The 22,836-nt window shown below is 39.4% G+C and overlaps 1 protein-coding gene across 2 annotated transcripts; it reads right to left on the bottom strand.

Moving 5' to 3' along the window:
• Nucleotides 1–2,749: 2,749 nt before the first annotated feature.
• Nucleotides 2,750–22,435, bottom strand: kdm6bb (lysine (K)-specific demethylase 6B, b). 2 transcript variants are annotated; one of them, XM_083567746.1, is made up of 21 exons: nt 22,053–22,435; nt 18,253–18,317; nt 18,039–18,162; nt 17,847–17,921; nt 17,573–17,753; nt 17,194–17,355; nt 16,835–16,975; nt 16,405–16,731; nt 13,726–16,160; nt 12,684–12,810; nt 12,445–12,550; nt 11,103–11,308; nt 10,225–10,316; nt 10,035–10,103; nt 9,765–9,913; nt 7,846–7,960; nt 7,565–7,752; nt 7,201–7,342; nt 6,690–6,816; nt 5,734–5,904; nt 2,750–4,654 (listed from the first exon to the last, which is right to left on the bottom strand). In XM_083567746.1, the coding sequence occupies exons 3-21, from the start codon at nt 18,155–18,157 to the stop codon at nt 4,628–4,630; spliced, it is 4,959 nt and encodes a 1,652-aa protein (XP_083423872.1). In that variant the 5' UTR covers nt 18,158–18,162; nt 18,253–18,317; nt 22,053–22,435; the 3' UTR covers nt 2,750–4,627. The 2 variants fall into 2 exon arrangements, 1 of the variants encoding a protein (XP_083423872.1); XR_014537717.1 differs by having other exon boundaries at nt 4,644–4,654; nt 5,734–5,872.
• Between the last annotated feature and the right edge of the window lie 401 nt (nt 22,436–22,836).

The following is a 22,836-nucleotide window of genomic DNA, read 5'->3' as shown; positions in this document are numbered from 1 at the left end:
TACATTCCCAGTAGTTACCAACATTCTTTTTCAATAAACATCAATATTCACAACTAAGCACCAATATTTACTAGTAAGCACCAACATTCACCATCATACACCATCAAACAGCAATGTTCACCATTAAAGAACAAAATTCACCATTACACACCAATATTCACCAGTAAGCACCAAATTATATCATTTATCACCAATATTCATCAGGAAACACAAATATTTACCATTAAACACAGGTATACACCATTAAATACCAGTATAAACCATTAAATTCACATAACTCACCTTTGAACACCAATATTTAGCATTAAACATCAAAATTCACCATTCAACATCAAAACTCTTAATTCCACACAGAACCTCTTCATTAGACACCAGTATTCACCTTTACACACCAACATTTACTACACATAACCCACAAATTCAACACGAATATTTACCATCAAACAGCAATTTGCAGCATTAAATTCCAAAACCCAAATAAAACACTATTATTTTTCATGAAACATCAGTATTCACATGTAAACACCAATATTTACTAGTAATCAATAACATCCACCATTACACACCAGTATTCACCATTAAACACATATAACCCATCATTAAATACCAGTATTTAACATGAAACATGAATATTCACCATGAAACACAAATAACATGCCATTACTATTACCATCAAACACCAATATTCACCATTAAAAAATTTAATTCAACATAAAACACAAAACCCGATTTTAAATCATATAAAATACTAGAAAACACCCAAACTCACCATTAAATAATAAAATCACAATTAAACATCACAATTCACCAGTTAAATACACCACTTACCTTTTTTCAACATTCTGGTTTAACAGTCTTCATTAAAAATTAACTTTCTCAATTAAATCTATCATATAAAAAAAAACTTTGAGAAATACCCATTGAATCTATACCAAGACTAACCAATACACCAAAATTACCATATAAACATTTCTCATCATACTAAACGAAACGTTTTTAAAAACCATGAATTTCAACCAAACAAACCTATCATACCAATTTAACCACTATACATCAACATCAACAAGCACCATCAAATAAAACAAATATGAACAGATACTGACAAAGTCCATCAAATGAAGGAACCAAAAGGCGAATTAATGCAAGTTTAAATGTAATAATATTTTTAGGTTGCACAAATTGAGTTTTTTTGTTTAAAGGTCAAGCTTCTGTATAGCTACATTTTTCAGTGTTGAAATGCTGAGAGCTTCACGTCTGTTTAAAGTCACTGAGAACAGGTCTGAAATGGAAGTGATGCGGGGGTTAACATATCTCGTAGCTCATAAACACTGGAATACACTCTGTTTCAGCTAAACTGACGTTATCTTTGTATATAATCAATTATATCTGTAACATAAAATTATTATTAAAGCCATCAACACTTTTATTTCATTCTATAATAAAATAATGTAGTCCGAATGATTACTAACTGACTGATTATTAGCACTGACAAATGCTAACCTGAGATTTCATTTTTAATAAACTATCTACACAGTTAGATTTCTTTTGATTAGCTCTCATTCAAAATTATCTTGATTTTAGCGTATCTGGTTGAGTAGAATGCTAATTTTAGGTGAATTAATATTTATTTCGCAATTCACATTCATCTTTTGCTACTGAGAACATCCTCACAATAACAGCATTTTATAATAATGCACATCACAGGTTGTTTTAAGCTTAATGCATCATCATAGTGTGATTATATTTGTTACACCGGAAAAAGTGACTTTATAATGTTGGAATTTAACACAGACTTCCTCTTAGTGTGTCACCGAGTTCACATCATTCAAATAATGCAGCTTATTTCCTCTCTAAAAAAATGGGAATGTGGGTAATCTTCAATCCTGAGCATCAAAACTTTCAGTAGGCTACATGGGCAAAAATATGTGCACCCCTGACCATCACACTTGTGTTCTTATTGGGCATCTTATTCCAGATGTGCTGTCCTAATAAGCATTCTTCTGGGAAGAATACACACTAGATTTTGGGTTGTAGGGGTGGGTTTAAGATTAGTGATCATTCAAGTATAAGGAATTAAACATTGATGTCAAGATCCAGAGGCTCCAGGTCCAGCTAATCCCAAGGTGTTTAGTGCTGAGGGAGTTTCAAAGGTCAGGGCTCTGTGCAAGACACTCAATTTCTTCCAGTCCAGACTTGACACCATCAACCATGTTTTCAAAGAGCTCGTTTTGTAGCACTGCCATTTTGGACACACTTTTGGCCAAACTGTACATTTCACAGAGCTTAGCAAAGAAAGAATATAGAGATACAAAAGACATTTTTTACAAGGATGAGTGATGACAGAACAAGATACCAGGCGATACATTCCTGTTTTACATCATTTCATACTTCTGACAGGGGCTATATGGGGATTAGAGTGAGATAAAGAGAATGAATATTAGGTGGGCATCATGCATCAGCACTGACAGGAGCAGCAGTAAGGAAAAATAGCATCTAAGGGGATATCCTGAGAGTCACGCAGGACTGATTTCCCGTCCTTGGATCCAGGATTTCCGGCTGCAGAGGTTGCCAAGCTGTCACCCTTTTTAACACACATCAGCAAGGAAAGGGAAAACTCTGCAATAAAGATTTCTTTAATAAACCCCCCCAAAATAACTTGTTGGATTTATGAAAACATTTTTATTTCTTTTTTCAAATCATAGCTAATATTATTATAATATTAATTATGACACACAGAATCACACAGGTGTTTAAGACAGGTCTGGCTCAGTTTTTATCTTTTTTTTTCTTTTCTTTTTTAAAGTTTTACAATAAAAATTTTTAAAACATTGTGGGGGAAAAAAAATTCAACACTCAGGGGAAGAGTCAGGAGTGGACAGAAAGCAACCGACCTCAGTCTGGTTGAAATCTGCCAGAGAAATATCAGTGTTAAAAAGATGAATAATAAGAAGAGGAAGTCCACGAGTAACACGACATCTCGTATTATTTCACAGAAAGGAATGGGGAAAAATAGGTATAAAAAAAGAACAAACTCTTTAAACTGATACAGTACAAAGACATTCAGGTTGTACAGACTTTGTTCTAAGCACCAAGCTGTGAGATTAATATCGTTAATATTCATATGTAATTCTTTAGATCATATACACGGTGAGGGAACGGCCAAGCGGAGGGGGGGATTGAGCACCATCGAATTAAAGTCCTCCTTCTCAGCCTTAGCACCTCCTCAGAAACCAGCGCAATTAACCCATTCAGACCCACTATGCTGTTATGACTCATTCAAATGCATCAACTCCACCGATTGGCTGAGAGCTAATTCATCAACCAATCAGAAAACAGTTTTTTTTTTTTTAAACTGAATTTTCTACACAATAAATGTAATGTTTTATTTATTTCATTTGTGCCTATAAAATGGGCCTGAAAGGGTTAATTACAAAAAATTCATTTACAAAATCCCTCATTAGGAGGAGCACCTTGTACACTTTAATAAATACACCCAAAGCAGTCGAATAAATAAAATCACAATTAAAAAAATTATGCAAATCAAACACTTTCAAAAGAAATATGCAGAGCAAACAAGAAGAATTCAACAGAAAATTACCCCAAAGTAATCATTAAAAAAAAACAATATCAAACACTCAGGTTTTCTGGACAATGCAAATAAGATTTGAACCCGTATTATTATTGTTGTTTTTTTTTTGTTGTTTTTTTTTTTAGAAATATTTGTGAAAATTGTTAATGCTCTGAAAAAAATGCAATATTGTTGTAAAATTATTCATATTGCATCAATGCTTTGTTTTTTTTTTGTTTTTACTTTTTAAATCAAGGCCAAAATGGTGTTAAAGTTTTTTTCCACTATTTTTGAAAACCTTTAAAAAATAATAATTAAAAAGTTAAAATAATAGCACCCAGATCAGAATGCAAACAGCATTTAGAAAGTTTAGCGTTGTAGTAAATGTATTCACGACAATATCATTGTAACAACCCCTTGTAATGCCTGTGTGTGTGTAGCTTCTTCCCCTGCTGTTATACTGTGTTGTATAAAAGCACCAGAGACGCCGAATAAATAAACTGAAACATTTGCATAAATGTAAACTACAATAGTACCTGAATGAGTTCACACGTTTCGGCGATTGTGAAAGATCACAGCAGTTTGTTTGCTCTGTATGTGTGTATGTGTGTGTGTGTGTGTGTGTGTGTGTGTGAGTGAGTGAGTGAATGAGAATAAAAAATGAAAAAAATTAAAATAAAAAGGTTCGCATTAAGCACCCCGGGCTTTTGTGTACCGGTGTGTGTGTGTCTGTGTATGTGGCACGTCTCTGACCGGTCTGACCTCAGAGCGTTTTTAACACATCGTAACAGCGTCGTAACAACGTTGTGACTCAAGTAGCTGGTGAAAGGGGAAGACGAGCGAGTCGGTGAAGCACCTGCTGATGTGGTTCTGTAAACAGTGTCGAGTAAACAGCTTGTGGATCAGAGAGTCCGCAGTAGTGGTTTTGATAAAAATAATATTAAAGAACTAAACAATAAAAGATAATGAATAAGAAATAAACGAGAGAAATGAATGTTGCACTGCTGCTGTTGGCAAGCGAGCAGGAGATTTGGTCATGGCTGTGTGACATCAAACACCTCAGGCTTTTGAACATGGTACAGGAGCCTGAGAGAGAGAGAGAGAGAGAGAGAGAGAGAGAGAGAGAGAGAGAGCGAGAGAGAGAGAGAGTCAAGTTTCTGTATTATTATAAACTTCTTCTTCTTTCGGCTTCTCCCATTAGGGGTCGCCACAGCATATCATTCGTCTCCATACCCCCCTGTCCTCTACATCTGCCTCTTTCAAAACAATTCTGTATTATTTTTAAACAAAGTCTAAAACATCAGTGCCCCCTAGTGGTGCAGTATGAGTATTATTGAGAATGAAACAGGACTTGATGTTTACATTTACATTTGTGGCATTTAGCAGAACAGCCCCACCCTGCCTTGTCCAGCCCTGTCTTGCCCAGCCTCGCCCCACCTGGCCCAACGTAGCCCAGCCCAGCCTCTTACCACCCCATAATCTCTGAATATGCTGCTCTAGTTTGTATCATATTTTTATAATTTGAGCAAATGGCTCCGGAGTGGACATTTCTTCCAAATAAAACTACCAGGACCGGATTGTTAGATTGGAAATATTGCGCACTTCAGGACACTAATCATATTTGGTAATGTGGGATTTTGATTACTACACTTTGTGTACTCCAACGGAAAAAAAACCCTATAAATAAGGCATTTTCTCTTTTTCTGCGAGTGTTCACAAAGAACAAAAAACTTTTTTCAACTTTTTTCTGCTTTATTATAGATTAATATATATAAAAAAAGGAATTAGGGCATTCACATTAGGCAATTCACATTTTGTCATTTAACATCGAATCAAACAAGGAACGAATACAATGTACACAGAGCAAAATCTTCTCCAAAAGTATTTCAGCTCAAAGCATTCTACATTCTTCTGCGTGAAGTTGTGGGTAAATGTTTCTGTGGTCAAAAAAATTACCTAAAATAAACCTTAATCATGTGTGATTTGCCGAGCGCCAAGTATTAAAATCTTTCAGCAATGCAGCTCAGCCACTGCAGTGCATCAGCTACTGTACATACACAAACGCCCTCCTGGCATTAATTTTGTAATTTTTCTTAAATGTAATATGGGAAATGGTTTGAAAACATTTATTGTAAAAACATGTTGTGTGTGTGTGAGAGACTGACCAAGCTGAAGTTATCATAAGTGTTCATCAGGTCCTCAATGCTGTACTGTTCGAGCACGACGACTCCGCTAAGGTTGGAGCTCCTCCGCCGAGCACAGTCCTCGCAGTGCACTACGTAGGTCTTCCTACTGCTGTTCTCGCTGGTGACAAAGAGCAGGTTAAACACCTCCACCTGTACACACACACACACACACAAGTTGTAGATGTGCATTCATTTTAAGTCTAAATTAATTACATCATATAATCTTGCTATATAAGCACATGCCAGGGCACCAAAACAAATGTGTCCTTATCGGACAAATTATACCGTATTTTTCGGACTATAAGCCGCTACTTTTTTCCCACGTTTTAAACCCCGCGGCTTAAACAACGAAGCGGCTAATTTATGGATTTTTCGGGTTTCACAATCTTCAAGCCAAAACACTGAGCGACATAACATTAGATCAAGTTCTAAAGTTGCACGGCATCGGAGAAAAGCTACTGTTTAGATACAAGCCATTGTAACGCGTTGTATCAGGGTCAAGGGAGAGCTCTCTAACTCCAGTTGCAACAGAAATCATATAAGCACAGACAAAACTCGTGCTTTTTTTTTATTATTCTTGGCAACATCGTTACGGTTTAGTCAAAGAAATTTAGAAATGAGCATCAGAAAATAATAAGGACATATTCCTTGGTCTTGCACACATGCAGTAATACCGGGAAAATGCGGCGGCAGGCTATTCCCAAAATGCCACTCTGCTCTTAAAGGAGCCACAACATATTTCACCCGTTACACCTTGTAACAGACACTGTCTTTCGTTAAAGCCTGTGTAAAGTTCATTAGTTTCAGTGTAGACACTTATAGACAGGTGTGGCTTATTTATGTTCAAAATGAAAATCTTTTTAAAATTCAGTGGGTGCGGCTTATATATGGGTGCGCTTAATAGTCCGGAAATTACGGTATATTGTTTAACTCACGTCACACTCGTTGCAGTAGTAGGCCGGCTCGTCCTTCACTCGGCTCTGGTAACAGATCTTCTTCCCTTCTGCTACGAGCTGTTCTCTCATGATCTGGATGTGTTTTATGGACTGCAGGAGACAATGTCTACACAACACACAAGAGGCTCAGAATGTATTTTCTTTAGATTTAAATCTCCCATACCTCATATCTCGCCCAAAATGTATGCTATTTAAGAATGTCTGATATCGTGTATCCCATAATGCTTAGGCTTTTTTTTAAGCTCTCATAGATCAGATCCCACATTTGAGTTAAAGATGTGTGTTTTTGTGTGTCTCACTTTTTTAATCTTTGAATGTTTCATATTGAGCACCAAACCTCAATGATCTCAAAATATCTCACATTTCATTAATAATCATACTCTGTATGTATGTTTTGAAATTCTAAATTATTCTCAGTTTAGATCAGAAATTCATTTATTATCTCATAACACCAAACACCCCCCTTCTTTCTGATTGCAATTGAAGTCACCTCATCATTTTGTAAGTGTTTTGGTCGGTGATCTTGACTGTACGGGCGACATTCCAGGAGACGTGAATCATGGGAACAATTGATTTGACCTTCTTGACCTCATTCCACTCAAAGCGCTCCAGAGCCAGCTGATACTGATAAGCTGCAAACACACACGTGCACACAGAATATAGTTTCATTTGTTTATAATAATAATAATTTAGTACCACACATTTTGGAGAGTGTGTTGTATTTAGTATAGTATCTCATATTTGGCAAAAGCCATCTCATTTAGTAACTCATATTTAGCAGAATGCTTTGTCTCTCTTTAGGATCTAAATGAGCAGAAACATTACACTTTTAATCTGCATTACTCTGCACTTACAGTTTAGAGGACCCACGTTCCAGGCGATGTTGTTGCACCAGCCGACGGCCTGAACCCAGTGAACGGTTCCTGCATTAATCCACACCAAATCTCCGGGACGCTGAATAAATCGATAGACAGGGATGTTGGAGCGATACAGATCTTCCAGAACTGGCCACCATGAACCTGTTAGATAGTCCACTCCATTCCTGATGGACATAGAGGGGACATAGAGGACAGAGTATGTTTGGTTAGATTAGGGACAAAGGGACATGTGTGTGAGGAAAGGAGATGTGACTCACTTCTCACAGAAGTGACTGATGGCTTCCCAGTAATGCTCATGTACAGCAAACCACTCACAGTCTCCAGGGCCGATGTTAATGTTCACAGAGCAGAAATTGTTGTTCTCTTGATGTCCTGGGATAAATAATAATAAAAAAATCAACACACCATGTTTAAATTACCATGATTGGGCATGATTAAAAAAATAAACAAAAAAACCCACAAAAAAATTGGGGGTGTATATATATATATATATATATATATATATATATATATATATATATATATATATATATATATATATATATATATATATATATATATATACACATATATACATATATACACACACACACACACACACACACACATACAATCCCGATTCCAAAAAAGATGGGACACTGTACAAATTGTGAATAAAAACAGAATGCAAATGATGTGGATTTTTCAAATTTCATTATTTTATTCAGAATACAACATAGATGACATTTCAAAAACTTAAACTGAGAAAATGTATAATTTCAAAGGAAAAATTAGTTGATTTTAAATTTCATGGCATCAACAAATTTTAAAAAAGTTGGGACAAGGCCATGTTTACCCCTGTGTGGCATCCCCTCTTCTTTTTATAACAGTCTGCAAACGTCTGGGGACTGAGCAGACAAGTTGCTCAAGTTTAGGAATAGGAATGTTGTCCTATTCTTGTCTAATACAGGCTTCTAGTTGCTCAACTGTCTTAGGTCTTCTTTGTCACATCTTCCTCTTTATGATGCGCCAATTTTTTTCTATGGGTGAAAGATCTGGACTGCAGGCTGGCCCTTTCAATACCCGGATCCTTCCTCTATGCAGCCATGATGTTGTAATTGATGCAGTATGTGGTCTGGCATTGTCATGTTGGAAAATGCAAGGTCTTCCCTGAAAGAGACAACATCTAGATGGGAGCATATGTTGTTCTAGAACTTGGATATACCTTTCAGCATTGATGGTGCCTTTCCAGATGTGTAAGCTGCCTATTCCACACGCACTCATTCAACCCCATACCATCAGAGATGCAGGCTTCTGAACTGAGCCTTGTCCTTGTCCTCTTTAGTCCGGATGACATGGTGTCTCAGTTTTCCAAAAAGAACTTCAAATTTTGATTCGTCTGACCACAGAACAGTTTTTCACTTGGCCACAGTCTATTTTAAATGAGCCTTGGCCCAGAGAAAACGCCTGCGCTTCTGGATCATGTTTAGAAATGGCTTAATTTTTGACCTATAGAGTTTTAGCCGGCAACGGCGAATGGCATAGTGGATTGTGTCCACCGACAATGTTTTCTGAAAGTATTCCTGAGCCCATGTTGTGATTTCCCTTACAGTAGCATTCCTGTATCATGGGCATCCAGTATGGTTTTCTGGCCTTGACCCTTATGCACAGAGATTGTTCCAGATTCTCTGAATCTTTGGGAACTTTAAACTCTTTGCAATTTTTCTCTGAGAAACTCCTTTCTGATATTGCGCCACTATTTTTCCTCTGCCCATCTTGACTTCTGAGAGACACTGCCACTCTAAGAGGCTCTATTTATACCCAATCATGTTGCCAAATAACCTAATAATTGGTTAAATTGGTCCTCCAGCTGTTCCTTATATGTATTTAACTTTACCGGCCTCTTATTGCAACCTGTCCCAACTTTTTTTTAGAACTTGTAGCTCTCATGAAATCCAAAATGAGCCAATATTTGGCATGACATTTCAAAATGTCTCACTTTCAACATTTGAAAATGTTTTCTATATTGTACTGTAAATAAGATATAAGTTTATGAGATTTGTAAATTATAGCATTCCTTTTTTATTCACAATTTGTACAGTGTCCCAAAATTTTTTGGAATCGGGTTTGTATATATATATGTGTGTGTGTGTGTGTGTGTGTGTGTGTGTGTGTGTGTGTGTGTGTGTGTGTGTACCTGGTGTTCGGCTGCCCGGGACTTTCATGTACAGCTGGACGGTGTTCATGCCAAGTATGGTGTGTCCGACGTGGCTCAGCATATTTTCCGTGGAGGAGACGCGCATGAACACGGGCAACTTCAACAACTCCTGCAGCTGCAACTTCCACCTGCATGCACACATGCGCACCCACGTGCACACACGTGCGCGCACATGCGCGCGCACACACAAAAATACTTAACACACACACTCTGATTTAAATCACCTGTGTCTGTGTGTGCATGTTTTACCTCTTTGGGTCAGAAAGGTCAATGTTTGTACCAAACTTGATGATTTTGCCGACCGACTTCTGTTCTGTGCTAAACGAAAGAAAAGCAAAAAGCTTACATACGTCACACAAAAACACACATATATGCACACACTGTGAAGCATAATAGTATGCTTAAAGAAAACAGCTGAGTGAATGATAGATTTTCACACCTCTGTGTACAGGAAGGGTTGCTGGATGGCATCTCTGACATAGATTCTGTTTTTTTCTCTGCTTCCTCCTCATCCTCGCTGTCCTTTTCTTCCTGTGGGGTTTTTAAAAAACAAAAATGTCTATAGTTTCCATTTCAAACTTCTACTAAACCTACAGCAAACTACCAAATTCCTGGCACCCTTAAATACAGTACGCTTTTCAACCTGTTTTCACAATCAGGCATCATCTAAGACAGTGGTCCCCAACCTTTTTTGCACCACGGAACGGATTAACGCAGTGCCCGGTAACAATTGACCCGAGGGTTGGGGACCACTGATTTAAGAGACACAAAGCAGCGAATTATAGCAATGAATTATAAAACATTTTGTTTAACACATTCTGTCTTGGGAGAGTGGTGACTCCAGCGGTTAAGGCGTTGGGTTGCCGATCGGAAGGTCTGGGGTTCGAGCCCCGGTATCGCCAGGCTGCCACTCTTGGGCCCTTGAGCAAGGCCCTTAACCCTCTATGCTCCGGGGGTCCCTTACGAGGGAAATATCAAGGTCCGTGACGTCGGAGTGACGTGGGGCCGCCTTCCCGTGGGCTCACCACCTGCAGGAGGGACCGTGAGGGACGGTGCTGTGAGGATTGGGCAGCAGGCGGGGGCCAGACTGCTGCCCCCGCGACCCGAATTACGGATAAGCGGGAGAGAATGAATGAATGAACATTCTGTCTTCATTTCTGTTTTTGTTAGTTTTTTCCACAAACACTGAACACAAGTACGAAAAAAAGTTGCACCACATGTTGGAGTCAGTTCCCGCAGTTCAAATGGACTAAAACATTGTGTGTGTGTGTGTGTGTGTGTGTGTGTGTGTGTGTGTGTGTGTGTGTGTGTATATACCTGTAGGCTCTCTTGGAAGCTGGAGGCCTGGTACTGAGCATACTTGGAGATAGTGGTGTGAGATCGGCTGCTCTCACACGGCCACGTCTGAGCTGAGCCGCACGTGTTCCAGTTCTCATCAGCCGGCTGCTGCACCTGAGTCCTCACTTCCACAGCATGATCGGCGTTTGCCTCAACCAGTGACTTAGTGGAGAACAAACCCAGGTCTGAAGTATACATAAAGAGAGAGATTAGCTGAAAAAATACCAGATATCTTTCTCACATAGTTTAGTGAGTGCCAATACAACAACAACCTAATGTTAGCTACAAGACTAGTTACACTTACATTTACTGCATTTGGCTTACTTTTATCTTTGTTAAGATGATTACTAGTATAAGTTAGTTAAACCTCAGGTTAACTAGCTTGTTATTAGTGGTGGACAGTAACAAAGTAAATGTAATTTGTTAGGTTGTTTTTTTCACGTATCTGTACTTTACTGATGTATTTCCATTTGAGGAGACTTTTACATGAACTTCACTAAACTTTAACTACATTTAGCGAAATCAGTAGTTACTTTTTATTTATGAGTGGATAAGAGCACATGCTTTGTTTTAAACTTGTTTTGATTGCCGCTTGGTGGTATCTACTTAGCACAAACATAAAGCTCTGCGTCAGTTTAACAGCAAGGAGAACATTTTGAAAATAATAATGAAGAAACTCTTGACTCTAATTTGCCACAACACCTGTGGTCTTATTTTTTTTTTTTTTTTTGAGAAGTTGAAAAGAAGGTTTTTGGCTCATTATAATTTAAACAGATATCAGATAGACTCAGTTTATGTGAAGACATTAATGTTACTCATTATTCAATAACATTTATTTACACATAAACTGAGTTGATTAAGCAAGAGTCGTGTGACAATAATAATAATAATTTTATTACTACAATAAACCAAAGTACTTTGGATATTTAAGTACATTTAAAGGCAAATACTTTTGTACTTTTACTCAAGTGAAAGTTTAAAGCAAGCATTTTTACTGAAGTAAAATTTTAACCTAGTGTATTTCTACTTTAACTTAAGTTCATGGTTTGTATGATGCATCCACCACTGAATGTTAGCAACCTTGGCTTGCTATTAAGATCAATATTTGCTGCTAGCTTCATATAGGCTCGTTAATGTTATTGCTGTCCATAGGTCTCTTGCTTGCTTAGCTAATGTTTTTAACTTTTAATATATAAAAAAATTCATATCTTATTTGATACTAAACCTTTTTTTATGCTTCAACATTGTTTTATATGCTTCAAGAACCAGGAACCTGTATGTATGTATGTATGTATATGTGTGTATGTGTGTCCATCCTTACTGAGACGGAGTGATCCTGCCAGGCCTCGGATAACAGTAACCGGGTTTTTCGGATCTGTGCAGAACTGGAGCAGCACTGGAGAGAATGCATCTCTCTTACTTTCGAGCTACAAACACACATACATACATACATACATACATACATAGTCACACAGGGAGTTTTGACATTCCATAATTAACAGACTTTTAAAATGTAAAGAAATTAAACAAAACAAAACAAAAAAATTATCTTCGGCTTACATAAATGCTGGGTGTGGGTGGGTTAAGCTTCTCTCTGGGAATCTGAAAATCTATGTTCAGCACAGGCTTCACAGACAAAGAGGGAAGGAGATAGGACTCACGGAAACGACCCTGCAGTTTCGCATATCTGACAGACAGACAGACAGTCAGACAGACAGACAGACAGATAAACAGACCGACAGACAGAAAAACAGACAGACAAAGAAAAAAGTAAAGCAGAATTATTGTTTAATTTTTTCTTTCTTGCCTTCTTTATTCTGAACTGCCTCCATGGCTTGCTCATCAGGGATAAATACACATTGTTTACCTTAACTGTTAAATTCTGTAAAGCTGCTTTAAGACAATGTCCGCTGTGAAAAGCGTTATAGAAATAAACTTGACTTGACTTAACTTGAACTCTGCCCAATTTGCTGTTATTATTAGCACTGTACGCTACTTTAAGAAAAATGTCACTTTCTGCAGCCAATAACACATTCTTAACTCTCACTGAAAAAGAGGAAATAAAAGAGGGAAGAGAAAGAGAAATAAAAATATGAAAAGAAATAGTGACAAACCTATACATTACTTCCATATGCTAATCCAGCAAAAATGCTAATCCAGTTCCTGTTTAGATAAAGATCCTAATTATCATCATTCCATATAAAGATAATGTTAAACCTACAAATGTTATTTCAAATAAAAACTTTAGCCCAGCTGATACATTTTCAGCTAAAGGTCCTGTTCAGCTAACAATGTTCTAAAATAATTAATTAATCGACATGATGCAAACAGCTAAAACTGCTATACTAACTATGATTTTTATTATTACAAAAAAGTGCCATTCAAGCTACAGGTCTTAGGATATATATATATATATATATATATATATATATATATATATATATATATATATATATATATATATATATATATAATTTTTTTTTTCTATCTTCTAAAACACAATTCCTGCTAAACTATTTATTGCTGGTTTTCATCTAATGATTTATGTTAAGATGCTTTTAAACTGAAAGATGTAATACCAGCTAAAGATGCAGACACTCACTTGCAGGCTCTAATTATATCTGTTGCATTGTTGTTGATGCTAATCTCTTTCAGCGGGATTGTCTTCTGCTCGAACTCAGAGGCAGTGAATGTCTGCCTCCCTCTGATCTTGAGTTTCACCAACTGAATCTTTAGCTCTTTCAGCGGTACAGAGGACAGTAGCCGAACAGTTGGATGTGTCCTGGAGGTTGTTTTTTTCATTCCTGCATCTCTGTCAATGTCCTTCTCTTTAACTTTTGCTTTCTCCTTATTCCCTTTTCTTTGGTCCTCCTCGGTCTTTGTTAGTTTCTTTTTTGCTATAACTTTGTTGTGGACCTTGGCACGTTGTATAGAATGTTCACCACTTGATGAGCACTGCTCTTTCTCAGTTTTGGTGTTCCTTTTCTGCTTTATATGCTGTCTTCTGACTCTTGCCTCTTCTGTTGTCCCACTGCTGCCAGCTCTTGTTTTCTGATTCTTTTGCTGCCCTTTCTTTTTGTCTGTGTCTTGCCCTTGCTTATTTTTTCCCAGCTTGGTTTTAGATTTGATCTTTCCACTGTTCACTTCTGATGAAAGGAAGGTAGTGGAGCTGTGGTTTAGCAACACCTCACAGCTGTGTGCCAGTTTTGCCTGCAAGGTAGCAGGCAAAAAGTTGGAGGGCAACACCTTGACCTCATTCTCTTTCATCACAGAGGTGCAGGTTGGTTCATTTAATGATTCTACAGTTTCAGTCATGGCATGACCCTCTTTCTCAACAACGCTATCCTCTTCTTTATCTTCAGTCACCTGCATGTTGTTGTCAGGCTTTGAAAGGTCTGAGGTAGATATGGAAGGGGAAAGGTTGATCAAGGGCACGGCCACTGGAGACAGAGCTCTTGGGGATGTCGGGGTTGGGCTGTGCTGCTCTAAAGGGCATATTTCTGGATCCAGTGAGAGCGAGGAAGAGTATTTGACCCCAGCCGTTGTCTTAGAAGGTGGCCGACCAAATGGGCCACCTCTGTAGGTATAGTTATGGCTGTCTGAGGCCAAGGTGCCATCATTGTTATGCAGATGCAGTCCCTGAGAGGCTGTTGTGCTACTGTCTTGCTGCTCTGCCATGGGTTCTTTCTCTTCTTCTTCCTCCACAACTTTAAAAGGCTGAGCAATGCCGAATAGTTTGGCCAGGTCGCTGTGGCGGTATTCCAGACTCAAGGGACCTGATTCTTTCCAGATTTCCTCTGGATTTTGGACTGGAGAGGAATGAGTGGGGCTTGGCTGGAGCACTGGTCTCCTGATCACTCCATCTATGTTTGCCCCTGCTTCATCCTCTTCTTCCTCACTGAGATCTGAAACAGGGGAGCCCTGCCAGCTAAGTACAGGGGGGCTAGCTGAAGGATCCAGACGGAGATGGTCCTCTATAGAACTGCTGTGAGCAGGTAGCAGATCTGGAGCATGTTGATTCTTTTCCTCAGACTGAGGAACTTTTTTATCAAAGCCACTAGAGCTATTCAACAGTGACAACTCTTGTTCAGGCGTAATGTCCTCCTGGTCAAACTGCATGTTTTGAGTCCCAAAACTGCTGGTTTTTGGACTTTTAAGCTCAAATGGTGGCAGACTGTTGTCATTTGTTGTGGATATGTTATCTGCATTGTCCGTTGATTTATATTGAAGCGCATGTTTTTGATTTGCTAGAGGGGGAGTGGATGGTGAAACTAACCCTGAGGTGTGTGAAGTGTCAGAGTCACAGGTGGACCCCTCTTCTTCATGTTTTGTGTATTTGTGAATACACAGTGATGTTTCTAAAGAAGCTAGAGGTGGAGGAGATGCAAGAATGGTTGAGTCCAGACTTTTACTCAGTGAATCACTAGAAGGGCTCTGGGGAGACATTTCTCTTCTTAAATAGTCTTTCTCCACTTTCTTAATACATTTTTTTTCTGCTTTTCTTGATCTTTTTCTTTCATCTTTTATTTTTCTCTCAGACTGTATCTCTAATTTTCTATGGCTTCCTTTCCTTTCCCGGTGGCTTTTTTTCTCCTGCCTCTCCTTTTTCTTTTTCTTTGCTTCCAGTTTTCTTAGTATTCTTGCCTTTCGTTCATCTGCTCCCTCCTCCCTTTTCCTCTCTTGCCTTCTCTCTCGTGCTCTATGCCTTTTCTTGATTTCAACATGTTTTAACATGTCTGTGTCCTGCAGACGATTTGGGCTTTCTTGGCCACCACTGTTAGAGTAGCTGGGCTTAGTGTAATTTGATGGAGATCTGTGTTTTGAAACCCTGATTTTCTTTCCCTCTAGCCTCTGGGAACTGGAATCAGGTTTGGGACTTGGGGACAGGCTTGCTCTCCCACCAGTGGTGCCATGTCGAACACTTCTGCCTTCAGAATTGCAATGGAGCTGGGTGTGTTTTGGAGTGCTGTGATGCCGCCCTCCCTCTTTCAGCCCTTGCAGCCGCTCTTCAGTTTCTAGACCAGAGCACCTGGTTTCCTGTCCAGAAACAGAAGCACACCACAGTTTAGGATAAACAAACATATTACTCATAGCTCACTAATTGAGTGCTTATGTTACAACATCCTAAGCCCTTAGTTACTCACTAAGGGCTTGACGGATTTGAAAGTCCATCCTGGAGTAAATATGAATGCTTGCACTTCTCCCTATTCTTGGACAAAAAATCCAAAGATAGAAGGCCTTAAGGTGGTTTAAATGGCTTATGAGGCATGACAGCACTCACACTTCTCTGCTTGTCCTTCCAGGATGGCGTGGGTGAACCATGGCTGCCATGAGGTACTGGATGCCTGTGTGTGCCCTCTGGAGGCTGGTGCTGGGGGCTATAAGGCACTCTGGTAAAATTTGCTGGTGAGGGTGGAACAGAACGCTCCCAGTCCCCTTTGGTTCCATGGGGTCCTAGGTGATCGTGGGTTTGGTGGTTGTAAGAGTGGAGGTGGCCTAATTTCAGGGACTTAGAGCTGTGGAAATCCTGGCCAGGACTACCAAGTGTAGATGAGGGCACTGAATGAATCCTGTGGAGGTGATCTCTGCTGTAGGACTGACTTGACTCCTATTAAAACAGAACCAGAATGAATATTATATGCCTATAATATTAAACTTAGTTTCAAGAAAACCAAAACATGAGTGAAAATGTTTAACATCTGATGACTAACCTGAAAGCCTAAAGAAGACTGTCTCTTATTTGACTGACTCCATTGGGCATCACCACGGTATGGAGGGCTACAGGTACGAGGAAGATGAGACAAGGGAGGGTGATTCATAGGCATAGGGTGCTTAATTTTGGAGGAAAGAGCCTGTAGAGAAATAAATAAGAACATGCTATTTAGGAATATACTAATCTTACCAATGCTGTTCTTAAACTGACCAGCAGATGGTGATAAAATAATCTTCAGCAATAGTTACAAACCATGGTAACTTGGACAGCAATGGGTGTGAGAGCTGGAATTATACCAACCCTGCGGTAAGAAGTGAACACTTTCACAGACATGCATTAAATAAAACTTTTACTGACTTGATGTGAGCTGCTGTTTTTGCTCCGCTTGCTGGGACACTCATCTCTAGTTGGTGAGGGGTTTCTGGGGGGTGGTCGTTTAAGTGACGGACATTGAAAGGATCTGGATGAGACGGGACTCCATCTGTCTGCTGTCCGATGCTGCTGGTGAGGGCCTCCATACTATTAAATAAAGTATGTTAAAAACATTGGAATGTACTCTGTTCTTTCTGCAAAACTAGATAATAGTATTAATAGTAGAAACTTTGCCCTGTATTTCTGGAATAGTCTCAGGATCCTGACCAGACTAAAACTTAAAATTAATGAATGAATTACAGACCATCTAAATTTTTTACTCCCAAATATTTCTGTGGTTTCTTTAGCTTTCACCCTTGCTCACCCTTGGAGGCTGATAACTGGGAACACGTCCTCCACATCCTGAGCTGTATCCATTCATAGTGGCCCGGTCAAGGTTCTGGTGTTGATTCGAACCCCATGACCATGACGTGACCCGATCTCTGACATTTGGCCCTCTCTCTCTGGGGTGATCATGGTCTCTGTGCCTGCTGAACTCCGGAGGTCTGGTAAAACCAGCAACAGTGAATGTTCAGATGGCTGGAACATGTACTGTATATAAATTATATCATGAAATTTGCTGCAGTGTATTGACTGACCTGTTGTTATAAGCTTTGTGATAGTTCCTTCCTGATGCATGGTTTAGGGTTGATTGGTACCCTCCACCACTGCCTCTTTGGATGGGCAGACAGAGTGTACATAAGTACAGTTGTGTACAGTACAGTTTATGCACATGAGTACAGTTGTCAGTTGTTTATGAATAGCAGAATTTTGGTAACTCAAAGTCATACCTGGATGGAGGGGGCATGTGGCGGCTGGAGCTGGGAGCCCATGAAGCCCTGCTGGAACTGACAGGGGCGAAGGAGTCCCATGAGTACCGGCCAGAATATTGGTGCTCTGTGTGATACATCCAGTCTGAGGCAACACACAGAGGTTGTTTTTTTGTTGCTGACTATGCAATCAAATCATTGAACTGATGATCCAATCTGTGAATTAATAACTCACCACACTAGTGTATGGGAATCCCTCCAGTGACACCACAACAACAGCACCTGATTTCACTTCCAGCCCTGAAATGAAGCAAAAGGAAAATCATTAACAGTAAGCTATTGTTTGTGGGTGGAACTGGAACCAAAATAGAGCGAGCACATTCACACACACACACACACACACACACCATTTAGTGTGAATTGCACTGCCCAGTTGTGGGTGTGTGTAGTCACATTTGTTATACCCACACAGCTTTTTTTGTTTCAGAGAACCTCTCTGACTTGTCTTCTCACTCTCTTTTCATTTTCTCCATTTCTTTACCAAATACACCACATAAAACCATACTGACAAAACCCTACTCATCATAAAGAAACCAATGACAAGAAACACACACACACATACACACACACACACACACACGTTCTTCAGAAGGGTTTTATCAGAGACATTATAAGAGTGTGGATGAGAGTCAGAGCAGCAGGAGAAAAATGGGAAGAATGAGGCCATGGCATGTGTTTAAGTGTGTGTGTACTTTTAGTTCCTGTTTAATGCTTTCAAAAGGTTTGCTTGTACAGTACTGTAAATGGCAAACTAACATTTCCCTCATAACACCCCCCCACCAACAAATAGCTTCTACATAAATCTTCTCCAAAATTAAGCACTAACACATCCTGTCTTTGTGAGTGCATACTGTTAAACAATTGTATAGCCACTTAAGGGTTCACAGCTTCAATAAAAAAAAGATGTGGATTTCAAAGGAAATCCCCTGTCTAAAAGTGAATCCCAGGACCTTAATTAACCTCCATGTCTAGATCCCAAGGATTACAAATTATGCATTCTTTAGGGTATATGTAAATTTGATTTCACAAAGAGCATCATACATCATTACAATGTGTCTTGTAATATATGAGCACACATTATAAAAAAAAGTTTGAATAATCACAAATAAATGTCAGGTGGATAGAAAGATGTCAAACTGTCATGCACAAGTTTCGAATACATGCGTCTTAAGTATCCTGCTATTTTGTAAATAAAACCCTAAATGTAGTCACAAAGAAAGACAATTTTCCCAACAAGTAGTACAAAAAGATGCACTCTTTGTGCAGTTGTTCAGCTTTCAAACGGACCTGTTGATGTGGTTTCCAACTCTGTGTCACATAAAGTTGTCTACAAACACGAGCAAAAGGTCATTGTAGAGCTATAGAAAGTCAAATCACTTTCTTCCTCAGAAAGCACAAGCATCAGTCTTGTAGAGAAGGGGAGTGGCCTACTGCTTAAAAACCACATTTTTGATGGGGGGAAACGCAACTCTGTATTTGTATGTGAAATATGTGTGTGTGTGTGTGGGTATTTGTGTGGGCAGGTGCACAATTTAGTATGAGGGAACGAGACGAGACGGAAGTGGTGTTAGCTTCCTGTGGAAAAGTAACTATTTCTGTTGTAGATATGATCATACATGCACACAAACCTACACTGATAAACACTCTGAGGCCATGGTTATGAACTTATACCAGCTTATGACCTAAAGGTACTTAGCATTTTTACACACTGCTCAAAGTTGCAGGGCCAATTTCAACCCCAGGTGATAAACATAGCCAGGGTTGCATCAGTGTATCCCTGAGAATGTGCATAAATGGTCCTAATGTTCATTAGTATGAACTTAGTTTTTGAGATATATGTATCCGAGTCTGTCTCACTTTGCAAATGACTGACTAGGATGACTACAGGCATTCAAGACAAAAAAGAACAATCTGCAGCCAAGCTTAGTCTCCTAAAAGCAATAGCACATGAGAAGACTGAGGGGGCGGAGCAAAAAAGAAACTACACAGGGAATCCAAGAGCCGGAAAGAAAAAAAGAAAGGACGAGAGGGGGATGGAGAAGGATTAGGAGTAAGAGAGCAGCGGTCAAGGGCATAGGGATCGAGTTACGAAGGATTTTGGGCTGACTCGCAACATGCTCTCAACAAAACACAACATCATACACGAACACGAGGGAGTTCCTGTTCTACTGCTTTCGAATACAAACATTCGCATGTGGTTAAATGAACCAACAAGGATGCATCCTAAAAGCATCGCAGCATTTACACACAAATCAGGTACCGCACCAAGTTTCTGTTTTAAGTTCAAGACTGGGATTAGAGTCTATCCAGGGCCACCCCATAAACTTATAACACTTTGTGTGTAGGATGGCTAGTTATGTGTGTGTGTTTGTGTGTGTCAGGGTGTGACAAACAAGCTACAAACAAAGCACTTAGATTTTTGTCAAATTGCTAAACTGAATCAGCATGTGCTGGTTTTACATTTACAGAAGCAGAAAAGCTCAGTAGACCAGACAAAGCAACATATAACATAGTTTTAGAGTATTGCATGGGGGCTAAGTTTACATCCGAAATCAAGCCTCTGATTTTAGAGTGCTCTGGAAATAACTCCCCCCACCTATGTTGGATCTCTGAAAAAAGTCAACATGTAGGCAACAAGCATTACACAACATCAAACACACACACAAATTTTGTAGCAGCCTTTGAAAATGTTTAGCATTAGCTCACTTTGTTTGTAGATAACATGGTAAACTTTGGTGGATTGTAATTTTTTTAAGTCCAATATGATGTCACTGCAGAAAAAAATGAGGACCCAAGAACTCCAGCAACTATCATTTTGGGGATGATGGCTGGGGTTAGGCTAGCTAGAATTCTATTCCAATTTATGAAAAACTTCTAGCTAGAATTCTAGATACCTAGAAGTTTTTTTCATAAAATGGGTCCATTTTGAAAACCTGAAACATCTGTCACATAAACATTACATCAGACACATAATCCTCACAATTTTTTACTGGACTTGGGCAACTAAACTAGCTAAAATATTTAGTGCATACAGAAAACTTATAGTGAAAATAGTGACCTAAATGTAGTTTTGCATTTGCATTGACTAAGTGATGTTACATTGTCTGAGACTTTTTCCTTTAATCAACATGTCTGAGGTAACGTTTGGTGTCTGTCACATATCTGCTGTGTTTTACTGTCTGTAGACCAGACATGCTAGCTGTACTTTTCTACCTCTGCCATCAGCTAGCTTCTGTTCACCTTCTGTGTCAGCCAGCTGCCTAGCATCAATGTTCATAAAACTTTTAAACGTCCGCTTTAATTATGGTAGTTCAAAAAAGTATTTATTTTTAACCTTTTTATTGTTTGTTTGTGTGTCTGCATGTCTGTATGATGCAACATGTAGCTGACAAAAAGTAAACACATATTGTGAAACAATGTCTATACTACATAATGTATACAGTTTTACCTCCTCCCTCTCCCCCTCTCTCTCTCTCTCTCTCTCTCTCTCTCTCTCTCTCTCTCTCTCACACACACACACACACACACACTCTGCAAGGGCTCATGATAAGGGGATGTAATAAGCTCACTTCCTGCATTCACTATAACAGTGCTATCATATTACACACACACACACACACACACACACACACACACACACACACACAGCATTGTGGGCAATCATCTGTATCTTCTTTGCATTTTTATTTTGCTGCATGTGATGAATACACACAGAAGAAATTCTGCATGCACACAATTACTCTCTCTCTCTCTCTCTCTCTCTCTCTCTCTCTCTCTCTCTCTCTCTCTCTCACACACACACACACACACACACACACACACACACACACACACACACACACACACACACACACTCTTCCGGATGGCTGCAGATAATGGCAGCCGAGTCCAGTCCCTTTAAACAGCCGGGACACACACACACACACACACACACACACACACACACACACACACACACACACACACAGCACTTACTCTGACAGACAGACGGTGTCAGACAGATGACTGCAGTTCCTTCATTCTTTCCTTCTTTCCTTTCTTCCTGCACACTCTTCCCCCTCTCCCCCTCCCCTCTCTTTCTTTCTGTCTGTCTCTCTCTCTTTCTGTCTGGTTGCCTCACACACAGTCTCTGTCTCTCTTTCTCTCTCTCTGTAGCTGTCTCTCTTTTTCTCTCTGTCTCTCTCATCCACCCTGTTTGTTCCCCCTCCAGCCGACAGACAAAGAAAGGAAGGGGATGGCTGGGAAAAAGAAAGCAAAAAAAAAAAAAAAATGAAGAGAGAGAGAGAGAGAGAGAGAGAGAGAGAGAGAGAGAGAGAGAGAGAGAAGCTAAACGGAGGAAAGAATCTCCGCCTATTTTCACCAGCCAATCAGCTTGCAACTCTTTTGGCCCCTCCTTCTCTGTCACCTCTCTCTCTGTCTGTCTGTCTTTCTCCCCTTCTGCCATGTTTTCTGTCTCTCTGTCTATCAGTCTGTCTCTTTCTCCATATGGCTTGTTTGCCCCATACTTTCCCTCTTTCTTCCTGTCTCTCTTCTCGTCTGTCTGCTCCTCTCACTGCTTTCTTTCTATCCACCTGTTTCTATTTTTCTTTGTCTTTCTGCCCGTTTCTCTTATTCAATTTCTATTTCCCCCCTTTCTCTCTCTCTCTTTCTCTCTCTCTCTCTCTCTCTCTCTCTCTCTCTCTCTCTCTCTCTCTCTCTCTCTCTCTCGCTCTGCATTTTACACCTTTGGTGTGCAGTATGTGTTTCCTAGGAAACCAGC

This window comes from Silurus aristotelis (genome assembly GCF_946808225.1).
Source record: "Silurus aristotelis genome assembly, chromosome: 18".
Taxonomy (NCBI): Eukaryota; Metazoa; Chordata; class Actinopteri; order Siluriformes; family Siluridae; genus Silurus; species Silurus aristotelis.
This window is presented reverse-complemented; position numbering and strand designations above follow the sequence as displayed.